The 21,048-nt window shown below is 41.5% G+C and overlaps 1 protein-coding gene across 3 annotated transcripts in view; it reads right to left on the reverse strand.

Moving 5' to 3' along the window:
* Window positions 1–21,048, reverse strand: part of TANC2 (tetratricopeptide repeat, ankyrin repeat and coiled-coil containing 2) — a gene marked incomplete at its 3' end in the record, with an annotated part of 193,523 nt that overhangs the window by 156,478 nt on the left and 15,997 nt on the right. For 2 of the 3 annotated variants that reach the window (XM_083582312.1, XM_083582313.1), the window contains exon 2: window positions 13,160–13,259. In XM_083582312.1, the coding sequence (XP_083438438.1) occupies window positions 13,160–13,226 (67 nt within the window). In that variant the 5' untranslated portion in view covers window positions 13,227–13,259. Of the gene's footprint in view, window positions 1–13,159; window positions 13,260–13,529; window positions 13,682–21,048 lie in introns of all 3 variants that reach the window. The other variant, XM_083582314.1, reaches the window with a different exon arrangement.

A 21,048-nucleotide genomic window follows, 5' to 3' on the forward strand; every position in this document is an offset into this window, starting at 1 on the left:
ATTCCCAGTTCTCCAATACTGTTTTTGAAATGTGACAACCAGAAGCGTCCACAGTACAGACATGCCTGATTTTTTGGTACTTTGCTTTTCTTGCGGTTCACAAGTGTTTCTCCTTACAAGGACACGGGTGCAGCTGCAGGCAGCCCGGCCGCTTCCAGGAGAATGAAGCCCCCCGCCATCGCCACCCCTCTTCTGGCCACAGGGGTGGAGCTAGCTAGGGCTGGAGCCAGGTCTCTCGGCTTCCACTCCTGCAGCCAGTGTGACTCGCATGATTGTACTACAGTGGAACCTCGGGTTACATACCGTCCTCCTTACCAACACTTCGGGTAACAAGCTCCGCCAACCCGGACATAGGTGCTCCTGGTAGCGAACTTTGCCCCAGGATGCGAGCGGAAGTGGCACGGCCGCGGCGGGAGGCCCCATTAGCAAAAGTGCGCCTCAGGTTAAGAATGGTTTTGGGTTAAGAACGGACCTCCAGAACGAATTAAGTTCATAACTGGAGGTACCACTGTATTTGCTTTATTGTGGTGGTCTGGAACCGAACCTGCAATATCTCCGAGTTTTTCCATTATTATGAATGTGGCCATACTACAGCTCTGATGCAGGCTCTACAATACTGGCACTTTTATTTTCCATTTCCTTTCCTAATAAACACTATCAGGAAATTTGTCATTTTTGCAGCTGCCACACACTGAGTCAATGTTTTCTTTTTCTTTCTTTTTTCATTAAAGCAGAAAATAGATACATCAATATAGCAGGTAAGAAAAAATAAAAATAAAATATTACAAATACTTTTTACAACTAAGATGAAAAGAATTATGTCTGGATATAATACTGAAATTTGTTATTCCCAAGCAATGCAAATAAAGAGTTGTATCCTTTATGTTCGCAGTAGACTCACATCCATTTTCCAAATCACAGTCCATTTTCCAATGAATTTAAATGTATTGTTTGAATGAAAATTAATAAAATGGCAAATTTAACATACCATTCCAGAAATGAATCGAGAGGCAGGAGATTTTCCCCCGTCAGTTGCATTACATTTCTTTTCAGCCAAGCCAATCATCTTTGATTGTGGGGGTTATACTAGGTATCATATATTTTCCGTGCCAGGGGAGGGTGGGTATATGTTCTGTTAAGCATTTAGCTTTATATTGAACATGAATCTAGAGAATGAGATCATGCAAGCATACAAGGATTATGCAGAAAACTAAACACAAACGAACACATCAGTCTAGATTATACTTGCTATAGTTACATACAGTACAGAAGGATTAATTCCTAGCTAAAAATTACCAAGTAAATCATTACCTAGGGCCACTAAATTTAGAGTGCTTTTAGAAAGCTGCTATACAATGCATTTTGCTGTTCTGACTATGACATACCTATTCTTAGTGTGAAATAACTACACTAATTTCTCATGGTTGGATTTCCTTCTGAATTTTAATAATAATAATAATAATGGAAAAATATGTTTAGCTTACAGTTCTATTTGCATTTCATACTCCATTAAAAATGTGTAAGGTTCTCCCCACCAGCAAATTACACAAAAATACTCTGGCACTCCAAGGGATTTTCTTTATACATTCCGAGTATTCTGCTACAGGAAGCGCATTTAAGCAAGCTTGTCGTTAGCTCTCAGGTACTCAAAAAACTGCGGGACCTGAACAGGAATAATGATGATAATCCTCCCTCTACTCCTTTTTAAGTCTCCTCCTCCTCAGCTGGACATTTCTCAAGCTGCCTTAAACTACGCCAGGGAGGAAGCTGTGCTCTTCGTTCTGCAACGCACAAAGGTCTCAGTCTACTGGGAGACAAGGGAGATGGAGAACTTAGCACAGTAGGAAAGGCAAGCTCCTGGGATGCTTCTGCAGCCTCTGGCCACTCCTCCTCATCATCCTCAGCTAAGTCTGAACTGCTTTCTGCACACTGTTCTTCTTACTCACTAAAGCCAGTTGCTTCTTCAGTATCCAACCATTCCTCCCCCTTCAACCTCCGACCTGTCCTCAGTATCCCACCACCACTCCCCAGGCTCTGAGCCCTCCTCATCTCGGGGGGCTCCCCTAGGGGGTTCCCCAGCTGGTGCCTCCCACCAAATGCAAGTCCCTGACATTTGCTTTGCTGTCCTTGCATGGTTGCTGTTGCTTAGATGGGAAGAACCAATTTCTTCCTTTGTTGATAGGCCAAAAACCTAGATAAAATGACTGAACAACAACAACAACCTTGGGTTAAGAACTTAATTCGTTCTGGAGGTCCATTCTTAACCTGAAACTGTTCTTAACCTGACATACCAATCTAGCTAATGGGGCCTCCTGCCGCCGCCGGCTGGCGCCATGCAATTTCTGTTCTCATCCTGAAGCAAAGTTCTTAACCCAAGGTACTATTTCATGTCACCATTTTATTAGCCTCTTTCTAAATCTCCTACAAGGTACTATTTCTGGGTTAGAAGAGTCTGTAACCTGAAGCGTCTGTAATCCGAGGTACCACTGTATTTCTTTCAAACTTTCTTTCAAACACTGTATTTCTTTCAAACTTTTGTTTCCTCTTTGGGAATTTCAGTTTTAAAATGCCAGCTGTTTCCTTACATACTTTAGACTCTCACATACCTCAGATTTTATACTTTGTGCTCTCTCAATAACCCCCTTTTTTAATTTATTGGTCCTAAAACAATCCTGGAGCCAATTCAACCAATCTAGTCCGGCATTCTGTTCTCACAGTGGCCAACCAGATGCCTGTGGGAATGCTGGAAGCAAAATGTGAGTGCAACTGCATGATCCCCACTAGATGTTCTGCATGTAACAGTAGTTTGGCATGATGTTCAATATGCCAAAATGTTATGTTAGATCATTATTTTTATCTACGTTAAAAAAATATGTATATACATACCACTATTTATGAAAAATATCACAGTGGTTTACAACAATGATAGCAAAACCACACAGTAATAAGCATATAAAAATCAGAAAACAGCTAACCATTATGTTGAGAGGCATTCTTAATGAATGGAAGAAAGAAGTTTTTAGCAGACACCTGCTGAATATCTGCTGGCAGAATATTCCACAATACTGAGTTGATGATACTAAAGGCTCAGTTTATTGTTATCAAATGAGCCTCAATATATCGGGGAATGACCAGCAGTGCTCCTGCACCTGATATCAGTAATCAAGCTAGAATATTAGTACTCATTCAACAGACTGATGCTAGATCTTCTGCACACAAAGGGCACTAGTCCTACTCAGAGTAGAGCCACTGAAGTTAATCAACATGACTGTAAAGGGAATTGGGGTTGCTCGTGCGTAAGGGGGCTGCTGCTCTAGGCAACGTTGTCTGGCTAAACCTTTCCCTGGCTGGACAGCCCTTTCTCCGTGGCTGTGTCAGTCACTGGCAGAATCCATCAGTGGGTGTTTCCTGAACTTCTTCCAACATAAAAGCTGCTTGACGCCAAGTCTCCGCCTAGCTTCCCTGCGTGGAAGTCTTCTGCGCATAGTGGGCGTGGCCAGCGGAGGTCCTGGGCTCTCCCCGCTGGCCTCTGTGGAAGAGTCTTGGAGCCATCTCTCCGAAGTCCTTCCCTGCTCCCCTTTCTTCCTGGTGTCACGCCGATTTCCTTCCCCAAAGGAAGTGTTCTCTCTCTCCCTGCTGGTCCCTTCTCCTGCATCGTTGGGGAGCCTTACCTCCACTCTTGGCTCCGATGGCAGTTCCCTGACAACGACTAACTTAATTGTGGCAACTGAGTGGGATTTTGTTAACTATAATCCATATACTCAGCAAAAGGGTTTTCCCCCCTTGTGTAAATAATAGTCAGAAATATGTATTCTGCAAAACAGCAACCTTGCCTCAACAGTTGACATGCTAGCTGTCCTCTACTTGGGACTAAACAGGAGGGGCAACATTCCTATCAAGCAGAGTAGCTTCCGTACAGCAGGAACTAGGATAGAACAGAGAGCATAATCACTGACGTTGCCAAGTTTCAATTACGCCTTACATTTCCGCTAGTTGCTTTTATGTTGCACACTCTGTTTTACAAAGTAATAACCCTTCTGTGCTGAGAAGCTGGCTTTTGGTATATTTTAACTTTTCCTTTTTATGTAACTTGCCTTGAGAGATCTTTAAAATATTTTATTTTTTATTTTACTGTATAACTAGTATTTCATTTTAAATAAACCATTACTCTTGATTCAATACACAGCGGATGTTATGGTTGCAACAAATAAGAATTAAAGGATGACTGTGGTGCTACCGTAGAAAGTTAGATGCATGGGCGCTTTGGCCATGAATTACAACGTATGGACTCCAGAATATGGTTTCTTGTGGGCCCCAAATTTGTAAGGTTTCCGAATGGTTTAATTTATGTGGTGGAGGGGAGATTACTGGCTTTCTGTAAAAAAAAAAATATATAAGTAAAAAGTACTTGAACAATTGCTTGTGCAAAGCCTTGTGCAAGAGCTTGCAAAAAGAAAAGAACAATTAATTATTTTCTGCATAATGCTCTTCTGCCACGTCAGAAACAGCCCTTCCATGAGAAGAAAACCTTATCTGTTTGAATATAGATGCAACTCGGGAGTGCTTCACACCTAGTAAGTTTTATTAAGCTAGTGTTCAAGGAGAAACAGACCAATTTCCCTTTATAGCTGCTTTTAAATAAAGCCAGCCAGTATGTTCCAAAAAAGACATTTAACCATCAGTTCTTCCTCTGAGATAATTCAATTTCCAAAATATTTACTCAAAATGTAACCATGTTGTTTCCAAACTAATCCTGTGTTGTAAAAAACAACAACAACAACAACAAAATCCGCAACAGCAAGCACAGGCAAGGATTGAAAGACATAGAAAACTGGTGCCAACAGCCTGAAGAGGCTTTTTATCTCCCCCAGCCCTCACAGCGCCCCACAAGAAGCTTTCAAATGCACATGGAACTTCAAAATCACTTTGCAATGCAGTATTGGCATCCTAAAAGCCCTAGTAGAAATGTGAAATCGCTCCAGTGCGCTAGAAAGTATCCTGTAAAAAGCCAAAACCTCCAAAACTATTTTGGTAATGCTTTTACTGACTTTTCATTTATAAGAGGCTAATAAAATGGTGACATGATCCTTTCTGCATCATGTTCTAGTCTTCTGGAGAAATAAAGAGTTCAAGTGGTATGGTGCCTGCCCCAACTTCATTCCTTATAAGCTCTTGTGCAAAAGAGAATGGAATGGCCACATTTTTGCCCAGGCTCAAAATATATATGGAACAAGTGAGATAAAGGGTCAAGAACCTTTAGATTGACCAGGAAAGATGCATGCAAACAGAAGGGCAACAAATAACTCAGAAGTTAGTGCAAGAGTAGAATGAACATGTTTGTACTCCCTCTACTGGTTCCTCACCAACAATACATAATTTGGTACTATAACTTTACCAGAGCAATAGTGAATGCAGCAGTTACGTTTCACTGGTATACCAAAAAGGGCTTAACAAGTGGCCTGGACTCCTTTGGAAGGAAGGGTAGGATAGAAATGTAATAAATTTGCTATTTATTTATTTATTTAATAAATAAAAATGCTTATTTGACCTTTCAAACTTTGGAAAATCTGAACCACACAGTCACAAGAAATAACATATTTAATTTACCTATACATAGAGAGCTATTGATCCAGTCTGGGTAGGGGATAATAAGTACAAATGTGATATATTATACAAATTTACAATTATATGGTGTTTACACTATGCAGGGATATTCAAAGTGGTAGATTCAAAACAACCAAATCACTCTTACGCAGAGGTTGCTTGATATATATCTCATTCCATCACTAAGGCTCTGACAGCACTCATGGATAACTACAGTTTTACACTAAAAAGAAAGGAGTGCCACAAGAAGTGGAATTTGTCTTAATATTCCAGGAGCCCTCCCCAATAGCCAACATCCTGGGGCAGTCATTCAGAGATCAGCTGACAGTTTTGAAGATGGAGACAACATTTGCCCACTTCCAGACTGCAGGGATCTCCCCTGTTCTCCAATAATTCTCAAAGATTATAGATGGAGACTCTGAGATTACATCCGCAAGCTCCTTTAGTACCCTCCTGTGCAGCTCATTAAGCCCTTAACTATCTTGGGCTGCAGCTCCCTCACTACATCATTTACTATGTTATCACCAGGTTGGGCATTGCTTTCCTTTGGGGAGAAGACAGAGGCAAAGTAGGTGTTGAGCAGTTCCGCCTTCTCTCTGTCACCGAATAGCAATTCCCCATCTTCTCCACACAGAGGATCTATCACTTGCTTGTTCTTTCTCTTGCTTCAAACATAGCCAAAGAAACTATTTTTTATCATTTATAATCTCTCTTGCAAACCTGAGCTTATTCTGAGCTTTAGCCCACCTGACTTTTACCCTGCAAATGTTCACAATACATGTATACGCCTCCTTTGTGATTTCCTCTTTCTTCCATTTCTTATACAGTGGTGCCTCGCAAGACGAAATTAATTCGTTCTGTGAGTTTTTTCGTCTTGCGAATTTTTCGTCTTGCGAAGCACGGAACTGCACCTCTTCAAGCAATGCGCCCGGTTTTAAGAAAAAGGAAACAAATTCGCAAGACGTTTTCATCTTGCGAAGCGAGCCCATAGGGAAATTCGTCTTGCGAAGCAACTCTAAAAACGAAAAACTCTTTCGTCTTGCGAGTTTTTCGTCTTACGAGGCATTCGTCTTGCGAGGTACCACTGTACGTACATGCCTTTCTTAAATCTCATCTATAAGCTCCTTATGCAGCCACGCCAGTTTCCTTAGGTGCATCCCACTTTTCTTTCTTGTTGGAATCATCTGCATTTGGGCCTTCAATATTTCATCCTTAAGAAACTCCCATCCATCTTGGATTCCCTTCTCTTTGAGTATTTCTGACCATGGGATCAAATGCAAGGTTTTGGAAATTGGACTTCTTAAATCCAAAATGCATGTCTGATTGCACTCAACTTTCCCTTGCCTCTGTATCATGAAACCCAGGAGAACATGATCACTTTCTCCCAAATTTTCCAGTACTTTCACTTAGTCAATGAGTCTCTCTCTGTTGGTGAGGACCAGGTTCACAATAGATAATACCCTTGTTGCTTCTTCCAGCTTCTGGGAAATGAAACTGTCAGCAAGATGATGGGGGAATTTGTTGGACCTTACATTCTTGGAAGGGTTTGATTTCCAATACATATTGGGGAAGCTGAAGTCTCCCATGACTACTACATCTCTCCTTTTTGAATGTTTGGTAATCTGCTCTAGGAAGACATCATCCAAGTCTTCAATCTGGCTTAACGGTCTATAAGCAGACATCCACATAAGATTGGTGTTGGTTTTTCTCCTCTACAAAATTTTACCCATATACTCTAAATCTGCCAGGTTATGGATTTCTTCACAAATGCACACATCCTTTACATATAATGCTACTCCTCCTCCCATCATGCTTGAATTCCTGCATTCTACTCTGTCTTCCAAAGTCTCATTCCACCAGGTTTCAGTAATGCCTACCAGGTCATACATGCCATCCTGCATTAAAAGCTCTAATTCAACCTGCTTGTTTCCCATATTCTGTGCATTTGTGTAGAGGCAAATGAAACCATTAGTCATTCTCTCCAGCTGCTTCCATCTTGAAGTTTCTTGCCCTTTAGCAGGTTTCTGGAGCTCCACCTCAGTTACCTGTGCAGTAATGAATCTATCATCCACAGTACCAGATGTTCTTCTATCGTCTGTAATGTTGTATCCTCTAGTTCAGGGGTAGTCAACCATTTTATACCTACCACCCACTAATGCATCTTTCTTGATGGTAAAACTTCCTCACCACCCACCAGTGCTTAATGGAAGGAGGATTCAGCTTGTGCCGTAGAACCCCCTACCGCCCACCTAGAATCCTGAAACACCCACTAATGAACGGTAGGGACCAGGTTGACAACCCCTGATCTAGTTTAAAGCTCTCCTGATCAGGTTCGCGAGACTCTTAGCAAACACACTATTGCCAACAACTGTGAAGTGCGGCCCATCTCTTGCCAGAAGTCCTTCCTCAAGAAAGTAGATACCACGATCCAAGAAGCCAAACCCTTCCTGATGACATCACCTGTGCAGCTAGTGGTTTACCTCCAGTATTATCCTTTCTTCCTGGGCCACAACCTTCAACAGGAAGGAGTGATGAAAAGACCACCTGTGTCCCAAGGTTCTTCAGCTTCCTGCCCAGAATCTCATAGTCCCGAGCTACACATTGAAAGCGGTGTGTGGCCATATTGTTTGTACCCACATGAATCAGAAGGAAGGGGTTGTGGTCAGTGGACTTTATAAGACTTGGCAACTTCTCTGTCACATTGTGAATCTTTATACACCTGGAAGTCAGCACACCTCCTGGGACATTCTGTTTCCTCCACACACTACTGCCTCTGTCTCCCTCAATAGTGAGTTACCTGCTACCACCACACGTCTCTTCTTCCTCTGGGGAATGGCAGAAATCATTCTATACACTGTGCCTTCCAAAGCCTCCTTGGAGTGTTCTGAGGTTTGCAAAGATAGCAGCAAAAATCAAAGGAAGCATTTAAGGATACCAGGTATTGTTGACTATCTGTTGTTGTTGTTGATGTTGTTGTTTATAAAAATTAAAAAACAATTACCAAGTGGACTAAAGTTGTTACAGTTAGAAATGGAAGAAATGAAAGGCAATAGTTCTCCTCACCAACGGTCTCTCCCATTCCCCACTCAGATCCTCAGAATCTTCACTCCATACTTGGGAAGGCAGACCCACCTTTGTGCTTTGAGATACATCCCTCTTCTATGTTATTATTTGACAAGTTGACTAGTCCTCATCTAACCCCACCCAAATGCTCCCTTGATCTTATCCCCTCCAGACTCCTGGCTGCTGAAGTCCTATCATCATTCTCTGGCTCCTCCCCTCCTATATTCAAGCATTCCATTGTTCCCTACTTCAAACAATCAATCAAACAAAAAATCAACCCATCCCCAACTCTCCATCTGCCACCCAATTTCTCTTCCATTATTCACCACTATCCAGAACTCCACCACCAAATTCATTCATCTAATTCACTGCTCTACATTGGGTTCCTGTCCAAGCCTGGATTTAGGACAAACTCCTTACCTTAATCATCAAAGCCCTGCATGACCTCGTAAGCTTCTTGGGGTAGGGATCTGTCATCTTGTTACTGTGTGTGTGTGTGTGTGTGTGCACTGATGGTAGTAAATAATTAAAAATTATAGTACATTAAAGATTTCTATTGGCAAAAAAAAAGAGATCCCTCCTGGTAGGCAACACTGGGAAACAATAACAGAAGGAAGGCAGTGAGGAGACAAAGTGGGGGGGAACTGAATCAGAGTAAATACAGCTTCAAATATTTAAGTTTGGTTACAGATGGGGTTGCGGATGAAGAGATTAAACCAAAGGCTTCCAAATAAAATGTTGGATTGAAGTAAGGATTTGAAGGGGCAGGAGGGGAGAGAACGGAGCACCAATTACAGATCAGAGTTGTGCATTTTCCAGGTAAAGAGGGGCAGCAAGAAAGAATGAACACAGCTGAAAGAACATCATATCACAGGGTGTCTGGTGGTAGTAGAGTTGGAGAAGCAAAGGTCATGGGAAAAGATACAACTGCCCTGCATGATATGTCACTATTATTTCACTTTACAGGCAAAAATCGCCCAAAACTACCTGCTCAACTTTTGACTGAGAGGGAACCTCAACTCATGCCTCATACTCTTTCCACAAGTTCTCACCAGGGAAACACACAGAATACAAGATGTCCCCGCAAGCTGGTTTTACACAAGTATTCACTGCACTGACTTTGATGCACCACTTAATTTAAATACTGCCTGAAACCTGATCTGTATTTAAATTGCAGATAATTAGTCTATCATAGAAAACACATCAAAGACCCCTTGGCACTTAAATACAAGCAAACCTTTTCTGACATGAGCTTTCATTTGCAAGCCCCTGCTTCAGGGACGCAGGTGGTGCTGTAGTCTAAACCACAAAGCCTAGGGCTTGCCGATCAGAAGGTTGGCGGTTCCCCGCAATGGGGTGAGCTCCCATTGTTCGGTCCCTGCTTCTGCCAACCTAGCAGTTCGAAAGCACGTCAAAGTGCAAGTAGATAAATAGGTACCGCTCTGGCAGGAAGGTAAGCAGTGTTTCCATGCGCTGCTCAGGTTCGCCAGAAGTGGCTTAGTCATGCTGGTCACATGACCCAGAAGCTGTCTGTGGACAAATGGCAGCTCCCTCGGACAGTAAAGCAAGATGAGCGCCGCAACCCCTGAGTCGTTCACGACTGGACTTAACAGTCAGGGGTCCCTTTACCTTTACCTTACTTCATTAGATGGATAGCATTAACCTTAAACACTATACAGTCATACCTTGGTTGTTGAACGCCTTGCGACTCAAACGTTTTGGCTCCCGAACACCACAAACCTGGAAGTGAGCGTTCCAGTTTGTGAATATTCTTTGGAACCCAAATGTTCGACGCTGCTTTTGCAGCTTCTGATTGAGTGCAGGAAACTCCTGCAGACAATCAGAAGCCATGCTTTGGTTTTCAAACGTTTTCAGAATTCGAACAGACTTCTGGAATGGATTCCGTTCAGGAACCAAGGTACAACTGTAATAGTCCTAGTGCTGTGTTTAAGAATAATTGAGAGTGCATCCCTTCACATTCATCTTGCAAGTTAAAAACCCAATACTTCATATTAAAGCAGTGCTTTTTTTGAGTAAAAGTATAAAACTTTTGATATCTATATAATCACACACATGCAGACACACACCAATTTCTGTTTTTTCTTTTGTTATGGTATTTGTTACTATAACATGGAATCTAAAAGAACTAACAAGAAGTTGTGAGTGAAAAAGCTGAAAACAACTTCGCTAGGGTGATGAAAAATGAGAAAGCTGAAATAATAGTCAGCCAGAATTACGGGACCACATCACCAAATACTGACATCTTCAGCATTCTTCCACTTATCCTGACTGCTGGTGCTAGCTGCTTAGTTTGGGAAAACACCGCAAAGAATTGTAATTTGATAAAAGTCAACGTGTTCATTGTAAAAACCAAAACAAATAAAACCCAAATGAAAGAAGCTACAGTACTTTTCACTATAGCTGAAAGGCCTAATACCGAACCTGAAAAATAAATAAAATTGATCTGATTTGCTTAAGTGAAACAAACCATGATCCCTAGTTCAGACATAAGGCTAAGCCAATGATAGTAGTTTGTTGCTCCCACTCACCAGCAGGAAGGAGTGACGTTAGAGCCATCTGTGTGTTCATGGTAAGCCATTAGTCATGGCTTACCATGATATGCAAAACACAGCCAGCAGGTTAGGTACAAGGTTTTTTTTTAAACTACCGTATTTTTCGCTCTATAAGACGCACCAGACCACAAGACGCACCTAGTTTTTGGAGGAGGAAAACAAGAAAAAAAATATTCTGAATCTCAGAAGCCAGAGCCGCAAGAGGGGTCGCTGTGCAGTGAAAGCAGCAATCCCTCTTGCTGTTCTGGCTTCTGGGATAGCTGCGCAGCCTGCATTCGCTCCATAAGATGCACACACACACACACCCTTACTTTTTAGGAGGGAAAAAGTGAGTCTTATAGAGCAAAAAATACGGTATGTTTTGTCTATTAAATATCCAACATAGAGTGGCTCCCTATTTTCAAGCTTACTCTGCATGATGAACATAGTTCATCTGACTTCTAAATATCAAATCAAAGTGTGCAATTCATATTCCAGCAAAAACACACTGCTGTTGTAGATCCACAAACCAACAGGTCTCACCGATTCAAGGTTTGCACTCAGTGGCAGTCCTGCAACCCCATCAAAGACTTTTATGTGGCAGGGGAAAAAATCACAGTAACAATTTTTCCAGAAACTCCAGAACACAACTTGGACAGCAAATAAATAAAACACTGTACATTAGGCATATTGCCACTTTGTAAAATAAAGTCATCAAGTCTTGCCAGAATTTGAAAAGAAATTATCCTGCAAAGAAGTCTGCGGATAATTCATCTTTTGTGCACTATATGACAAAACAAACATTTTTCTTCAGATCAAAAGGAACATTGTATATTATAGCAGAAACATTTGAAACTCAAAGCACAATGGCTCTCATTCACAAAATGTTTAGTTCATTTGCAGCCCAATCCTATACATATTTACTCAAAATCAAATCATACTGAGTTCAATGTGTCCAACTTCTAAATAAGCATGTTGCAAGTTCCCCCCAACCACTATGGGCCATTATGACGGATGGGGCCACCCACCAATAGCCTGACATAACCATGATTTCAGGACAGACCCAACTTCAAAAAAAAAAAAAAGATTCCCAATTCTTTCTTTTCCGTCCACTTTGAGCTAAAACCAGCTGCAAATGAAGATCACTGCAAAAAGTTTGGAACTGAGTGCAAATTCTGATTTTCAGAGGAACTGGTTGTATTCAGGATCTCCACTTAGGACCTCCAGAGTGCAACCAATCCCAGCAGGATTTGCATTTGAAACCAAATTTTAAATGTGCTGAATGCAATATGCGCTTGCCAAGGAGCACTGTAAGACTCTCCATTGTCCCTTTGCATCTTTGCTTGCCCCACAGCTGACGTCACGTATGTTGTCAGGTGTGCTACAGGTGGGCATGGTTTGCTGTAAACATGTCACATGGCACAAATTAAGACCCCTGCCAAGCCTAATTAGACTCGTGGCCCAGAGGATCCCCACTGCTGGTACACAAGCCTGAAGCCACACCCATTTAAATATGAATTTTTAATGTGGCCTTACTGGATTACAATCTAGAAGATATAGAGGAAGTTTTTCTGGTTGCCCAGCAATCACATGAATCATCAGAATCACTTCCTCTTCCCTTCTCATTCAGTATTATTCAGCTCATCAGGCATGAAACTGGCTTGAAAGTTATACTGTTATCATTATATTAAGGGGTGACAAAATAACTGAAGTCTCAGGAGCACCATCAGCATCAACTCGAGTCGTCTGGGATCTTAGGAATGCGGGGAGCAGTCTATCCACTAGTTGAGTCTCAATAAAGATACGGAATAAGGAATGGGATCACTATATTACTAGCATGGCAATATTCTACATCACCTTGCAGCCAGTTTCTACATGCAAATTTCATTTGCTGGGCTGGGATGATTGTGCTGCATTCAAATACTCCTTCCTTCACTTACCACTGGATCTGTTTTTGCGGTTTGATTTCCCACCCGTAAGAAGCATCTTGAGACTGTTCCGAAACATGGCTGTTCTGGTCTAATCAGCTCGCCCCCAAAGCTGTATAAATATAAAAATAAAAGGCATCCATTAACTAATTTTTGGTCATTAGCAGCAAGGAACAACGTAAAGATTTATTGTGTCTCTGCAACTGCTATTTGTATTAATAATGTAACATCTGAATTGGCTCTTTGTAGGAAACTAAGCATTCAGAAAAAAAGATCTTAAACCCGTAAATGAAATAAAGTGCTAATCTTCTATTGTAATTTTTCTTCTCTTCCAGAGACTAACCATGGTCAGCACATATTTCAGGATTCTGTTCTGCCTCACCTGTTTAATAGTTTGGGGCAAAATGCTGCCATGATTGGGTTCTGCAAATGGGGTAAAATTTGCAAAGTAGCCCCCATGTTGGTAACAATGTGGAATCCAGAATTTTATTGCAGAGAGGCCATGTCTTGTAAAGGCAGTTGAGAGCACCAAACCTACATAAATAAGAAACAGACCAGGTATGAAAGATCCACCAAGCTGTATTAGTGGAACAGGCTCAGGATACTTGGAGGGTGAATTTATTTACACAAACCTTGAATGGCTCCCATTATCAACCTTATTTATTAGTATTTGCCAAGGATATTGAACTGTACTCAGAAAACTCAAATAATGTTGAACATGTGCAGGATTCACCTTTAATTCTTCCAGCTCTTTTAGATGTTAAGGTAAGTTTAAAACCATGGAGGCAATATCACAGAAGAACATAAGAAGAGCCCAACTAGATCAGGACCCATCTAGTCCATTGTTTTCATAGTGGAAAACAGATGCCTATGAGAATCCCACAGGTAAGACTTAAGGGCAACAGCAGTCTTCTCACCTGTGATTTCCAACAACTGTTACACAGAGGCAAAACTTAGGCAAAACTCAGAGGGTTTGCTTAATAAGATTTGCCGGGAATACACATTTGGTGCCCTGCTTAAGTCCTTACTCCTCTCCATAGCAAGTAAAAATAAACTTTGCAAAGCAAGCATATATGTACAGAATGGCAAAAACTGGAACAACAGATTATCCACAGATCTAATCATAAACCAAGTCAATATAAGAAAAGTTTAACGTTCCAATATCTGATTAAAGGTTGAACTATATTAAATGACAGAAATCCATGACTGGTTCTCCCATCTCTTTAGATTTAGGTTAGCTACTACAAGCCTTGAGTGTTCAAACTGAGACCACAGTATGTGTCTGTGTTACCTATTTCCCCTCTGCCATTTACCTTGTGAATTCCCCCCCCCAAAAAAAAACTTGATATTCATCCCATTCATTCAGGCAGGGTTGAATAACCCATAAGTAGCATCCATCCCTCTCTGCATAATTTTTGTTATGTTATGTTTCTGTTTTGCCGCATAATATACACACACTCAAACAAATCCTGCCGTTTTAAAAATAAATATAGGAAATTATTGTTATTGTGTTTCTATGTGATGTCAAAAAACCAAAAGATTGTTGAGGGGCGACAGGCTCGCCTCTATTTTCCTTCTTTCTTAATTATTACTTTTTAACTTAACCTAACTCTAACCCCACCAATAAGGTTTTTATGTAAACCCATTTTTTATTTTAAAAAACAATAGTCATTCTTTTCCTGACCATTCCCCCTGCTGCAATTGTGATGCCAAAAGGTTGTTATGACCCTCCAAGACCCACCCCCTCATTATAGTTTTCCTTAAAAAAAAAAAATGTAAATGCCCACTTTTGACACATACATTTGACATGCAGCCCCAAATAAGCTGTCCATGTGCCAATGCTGCCCTCACCCCAAAAAGGTTAGCCACTACATTTTCAAGCTTCAATCAATGATATTGATCTTGAAGTAGTTGTAAACTTTTCATGGCTTCAAAAACAAGTATAGCTACAAACTGGAAACAGTGGCCCCACTGAAGTCTGATTAGTATGGGAGAATATGGGATACTGCACTTTTATCAAAATTAAGAGATTGATAAACCTATTTGGTGTGCATTCATCAAAGGGCAGTCTTTACTTAAAATATTTTGGAACATCAACTTTCATAAACCATGTTCTTTCTTTCCATTATGAATGTCCCCACCCCACCCCTACTTGTTTACTTTTGATGTGAATGTAAATGTTTCTACGAGTTTCTTTACATGTGTCATATATTCATTCTATATACACACACACACACACACGAGACGCGGGTGGCGCTGTGGGTTAAACCACTGACCCTCTTGGGCTTGCCAATCAGAAGGTCGGCAGTTCGAATCCCTGCGATGGGGTGAGCTCCTGTTGCTCGGTCCCTGCTCCTGCCAACCTAGCAATTTGAAAGCACGTCAAAGTGCAAGTAGTTAAATAGGCACCGCTCCGGCGGGAAGGTAAACGGCGTTTCTGTGTGCTGCTCTGGTTCGCCAGAAGCGGCTTAGTCATGCTGGCCACATGAACCGGAAGCTGTACGCCGGCTCCCTCAGCCAATAAAGCAAGATGAGCGCCGCAACCCCAGAGTCGGTCACGACTGGACCGAATGGTCAGAGGTTCCTTTACCTTTACATACACACACACACACACACTTTGATCTTAAGTATACAGTCAACGACCATTTTGTGCAGGGGTTCCATCCCCCCCCCCGCCCATCAGCAGAGCACGTATGAGCCCATTCTACCCCCACCTGGCCCCCATTCCACCCTTTTTGGTGACGTGTTTAGTGACATTTTCGACTACTTACAGGTTTGGCACTGTGTGCACATGTGTGATCACAGACCTTTCAGACATGTGTTAATCAGTCGTCACCTGTACACATGTTATGTCCCTAATCTCAATGTCACAAGTGGAGCTGAAAATATTGTAAAAATGTAGGCTGCATTGTCAACAGGAATCACTTTCTCAATTAGAATCCAGAGTCATGGTATTTTGGAATACCATAAATGTATAATGAAACGGGTCATAATATATCATTCAAAAGTTTGGGCCTTTGGTTCAGTTAAAGTCTTCAAAAAATAATATATAACCAGATTCACTGCATCTCAAGCAATATAGGCTCTTCTCAAAATTTTATGGAAGTAAGGTGATAACTGACTCTCTTCTGGTAGAATCTGTGAAATCATCCATGCTTACAATATAATTCAAAGTGTGCTTTAAAACAAACAAATACACTATATTAGACACTGGTATGTGAGAAGCTAATGCTAGAATATAATTTGTCACAAGACCAGATAATATCATCTTCTAAGTAGAAGGTCAAAAAAACAAGTAAAGGGAAAGATTTCTGCACCTGATCTAGACTTGAAAAGAATATAAAATAGAGCTTTCTATTGTTACTACAAAATGGATCACTGTCAGCAAAGGTATTCATGCTTTTCCATTTTTAAAGGGAGAAAAAAAATCAGAATGCCCATCTAAGAAATGCCCTTGACATTTATAGATAGAAAATACAGGAAAATTCGTCGGAATGCGATTTGTTCATTTGTGGAGAAAAAGTAGGTGTGTTTTGTTATCCTATTTATGAAAACTATGTGATAAATTTATTGAAGATCTTAAAATTACCAGAATTCATAGAAATTCAGAAAATCTGGTATATTCTCACAGAGCCTACAATGTGGCAGTGATAACAGCAAATAAAGTAACACTCTGCCACCACTGTTTCTGTTCAGCATTGGCCAATTTGTTTTTATATATATATAGAACTGTTATCACATGCACCCACTCCTGGGAAGTACTGTCGCTGTGACCAATTTGCTAAACATTTTGCAGCTTAAATCACTTATAGCTGCTTCCAATATCATAGTTCATGCAGTCCTAAGAAGGGGTGCAACTGTTGTTGCACAAATATGTGGACAGGTTTCTTGGAATTCTGAGGCTCCACACTTGTTCACTCAATCCCTGTCCAATCTGGTTTGTGAAATCTTCTCCGGCTATGCTGAAGAAGCTTTTAACAGCCATTGTGAATATTGCTTCCTGGTACTTTAAAAAGGAGTGGTAAATCAAGCATTATTTTATATTAGATTTTCCTGGATTCATGCAAGTCAGGCTTAAAAAGAAGACTCAATGAATCCTGTGGCATTTTAAAGACTAAGAAAAAATGTTATGAAATAAGCATTTGTGGACTAGAGTCCCCTTCAGCTCAGGACCGCAATACCTCATGAACTGCCTCTCCCCATATAAACCAACCTGGACCCTGAGATCATCGTATGAGGCCCTTCTTCATGTGCCCCCTCCATGACAGAGCCAGAGGGTGGCAACATGATAAAGGGCCTTTTCTGTGGTGGCTCCCCGCTTGCAGAATGCTCTCCCCAGGGAGGTGCCAGGTAAAAACATTCCTCTTCTCCCAGGCCTTTGGCTAATTAAACAATCTATGACCTTTTAAACTGTAGGAGACATTGTTTTGGTTTGTTATTATGATGTGTATTTTTGTGTAATATACTGTAAACTACCATGTGAGCTTCAGAAGGAAAGGTAGTATAGAAATTAAAATAATAATTATTTATCAGATGCATGAATTGTACTCCTAAATTGCCAGGTAATGACCGGGGGAGGTGGAATGTAAGAGAGTGAGGTAAGAGGGAAATGAAATGCAAAAGTAACAGACAGCAACAGTTATCTAAAAGCAATGACCGATTGCCGCAGCACTGTTGCTGAGAACACAAACATCCTGGCATTGGTAAGCTAATAAACAAGCACATGTAGAATTTTTTAAAAAAAAACCAAACAAACCCTAATCTCAATGCAAGCTGCAAGTGACAAAAATTAATTCCCCAATAAATTATAATTCAGACTAGGGTTTACCTCTGAAGATCCTTTGTTCAAGGATGACCACCTTAAAATCAGTGTTCAGGTATAATGAAATGGTTGGTTTCTGCATATTGCTATTTCTAATGTTAGGCTGAAGTCTACTTCTTATTTTGCATAGAAATTGGATTGTTTTGTCCTATATAGAATGCAGAAAGGCACTGCTGGGAGATGATGGCAAGTAGATGAGCACACACAGAAACCACTGATGTGGCTGACATTATTAAGCCCTGTAATAGTGTTGCCTGCAAGATATGGGGATAAAGTTGGTATCTCCGCCTGCTGCAAGGCTGGCTTCTGTGTTTCTCTCTTGATATATGGCCTGTTGCTGATAGCAAATGCCTGTTTTAGGCTGGGCACTGTCTGTAAGCAAGTACAGACCTAACACTCAAGGCCTGTGAGAGAGGGAAGTGTGATTATTCAGGATGGGTTGCGGATCGCTGATGATGTGTGGTTTTAGTTGAGAGCTATTAGATTATAATAGACTATTAGATATGAATCCCTGCGATGGGGTGAGCTCCCGTCGTTCGGTCCCAGCTCCTGCCCACCTAGCAGTTCGAAAGCACTCTTAAGTGCAAGTAGATAAATAGGGACCGCTTTATAGCGGGAAGGTAAATGGCATTTCCGTGTGCTGCGCTGGTGCTGGCTCGCCAGCTGCAGCTTCGTCACGCTGGCCACGTGACCCAAAAGTGTCTTCGGACGGCGCCAGCTCACGGCCTCTAGAGCGAGATGAGCACGCAACCCCAGAGTCGGACACGACTGGCCCATACGGGCAGGGGTACCTTTACCTTTACCTTTATTAGATTATAAATAGTGTTTTGTCATGTTCTCTTTTAGGTCCATGCTGGTGCAAATTATTCCCAGGTACCAGTCTGGCTCCATTTATCTGCTTTTTCACTTAACTGGGCAAGTACTGTACAGGCAGCTGGTGAAGCTGCATCCACAGACCAGGAGGCTACTGAAGAGGCTGCTGCAGGAGAAAGGATACCTTCCAGAGCAGGTCTTCAGAGCAGAGGAGACAGGCCTGTCCTGGTAGAAGATCCTTGAGAAGACTATATTGACAAAGCAGAGAAGGCAATGTGGCTAGGCACTCAATCAAGCCAGACATGGTGTACAGCTTAAAAAAAAAGCCATGTCCTCAAAGGCAAGAACAAGAATCTGCTGCCTATCTTCTGGCAGTCCAACAAGAAGGCCTCCAAGCTTTCTGGACTGGTTCCACAAGCGCTTCATTCTGGAGGTGAGGTGTTACTTGCAGGAGAAAAGGCTGGAGTGCTGCTGGTGGTGGACAATGCTGCTGGTCACCCACAGGAGCTGCCATTTGCACACGACGACATCACTGTTGCCTTTCTCCCCTCCAATTCAACCTCACTCATCCAACCTTTGGATCACTCATCCAACCTTTGGATCACTGCTTCAAGTCTCATTACACCAGGCTCACCTTTGCCTCGCTGATCAATATGATGGACGCTGATCTACATCTCAACCTCATGGCATTCTGGAAGTCCTTCAACACTGCCGGCTGTGTCACCTACATCAAGCAGGCAGTGGATGCAATCAAGCCTGAAACCTAAAACATGCTGGCACAAACTGTGGAAGGAATGCATTCACGACTTCAAGGGATTTCCAGGCATTGACAATGAGGCTGAGAACATCATGAAGATGGTGAGGCAAGTTGGTGGCGATGGCTTTATTGACTTCATCCAGGAGGAGGAGCTGATTGAGGGGCAACAGGCCTTGAGTCTGGAAGACCTGGAGGAACTGGTGAGATCAAGTTCCAGCACTGAAATCACGGAAGAGGAGGGCAATGGTGAACAGGATGACCAACCCACCTGGACCCTGGAGAGTTTTTCCAAACCCTTTTACACACTCCAGCATGTGAATGATATCATTGCGCAGTATGATCCTTCCATAGAACAGTCATCCATCCTCCAACCTTCAACTCGACAAGACCAGAAGTTACAACAATGGATAAATCTAAATCTAGTATCAGTTTTACCTACTTCTGAGATGCGTCTACACTGAATAGATATGAACTGTAGAAGCTGTGTTCAGTTTGTTGCACCAGAATCACGACTGGATATTCCAATAGGTTACATCAAAAAGTTTCAGAAGCATGTCTGAGTAATAGGCTTAAATCCAGTCCTGTATCAGTGCAAGATTAAAATAAAAACCATTGGGACACACACATATCCCTCCTACCATCCATTACCAGGCTAAGGTTTTCTATCATTTTTATTGAGGAAAATAAATAAATAATAAAATCCCTAGGATTCTATCCAATGGACATCTTCTCATTACCACCAAACATGCAAATTTATTCTTTATAAGACAAGATGGCAAAGGGGACAGAAGAGGCAACTCAAATGAGAAATAGATATAATGTGCTGCTTCCTGGCAAATAATCTATTTTCTCTCCAACCCCTGTTTCAGAATCTATATTAACTTCGTAAGATTCACAGTGATAATCTCTTCTAAAATTGCAGAAATGTAATATGTATTTACTAGTATACTAAAGCTACTGTATCTTAAAATGAAGGCATTTTGTTAGGCAACATTAAAAGTGTGCCCTTAGTGTGAGTGCTTGCTTTGCCGGGTTTCAGATCCTGGTTTGAAAGCCATACTAATCTGCATACCTGACATGACGACAAACCGTGGTTAGCTTGTGGACTTGAGTCATCTCAGTGTTTTCCCAGAAGAAATCCAAGCAGTATTTCAGCATGTCAAAGCAACCCAAGGCCCCAAAGAAAAAATATTATCTATACTACAAGTCAACTGACAATTTAATCTAAAACACAGGAAATCTATTCTGTCTGGATTTAACATAAATCAATAGAGTTTATTTTCCCCGTCAGTTTTGATAACTACATCATGGGTAAACACTTTTCGGGATAGGGTATAAGTGATCCAAGCTAAGCTGTTTAAAAGGCTGTTGTTGTTGGCATCAGTCTGTCTCAAGGGACAATAGAGTGTGCCTCCAGAGGTGAAGTCAAACAGCTGTGTTAGCAGTACTGAAGCAACCCTCCTAGGGCACAAGCCTTGGCACTGTCTATGGAGGTCCTGGGCTGCCCAG

The sequence above is a fragment of the Podarcis filfolensis genome (genome assembly GCF_964270895.1).
Source record: "Podarcis filfolensis genome assembly, chromosome: 13".
NCBI lineage: Eukaryota > Metazoa > Chordata > Lepidosauria > Squamata > Lacertidae > Podarcis > Podarcis filfolensis.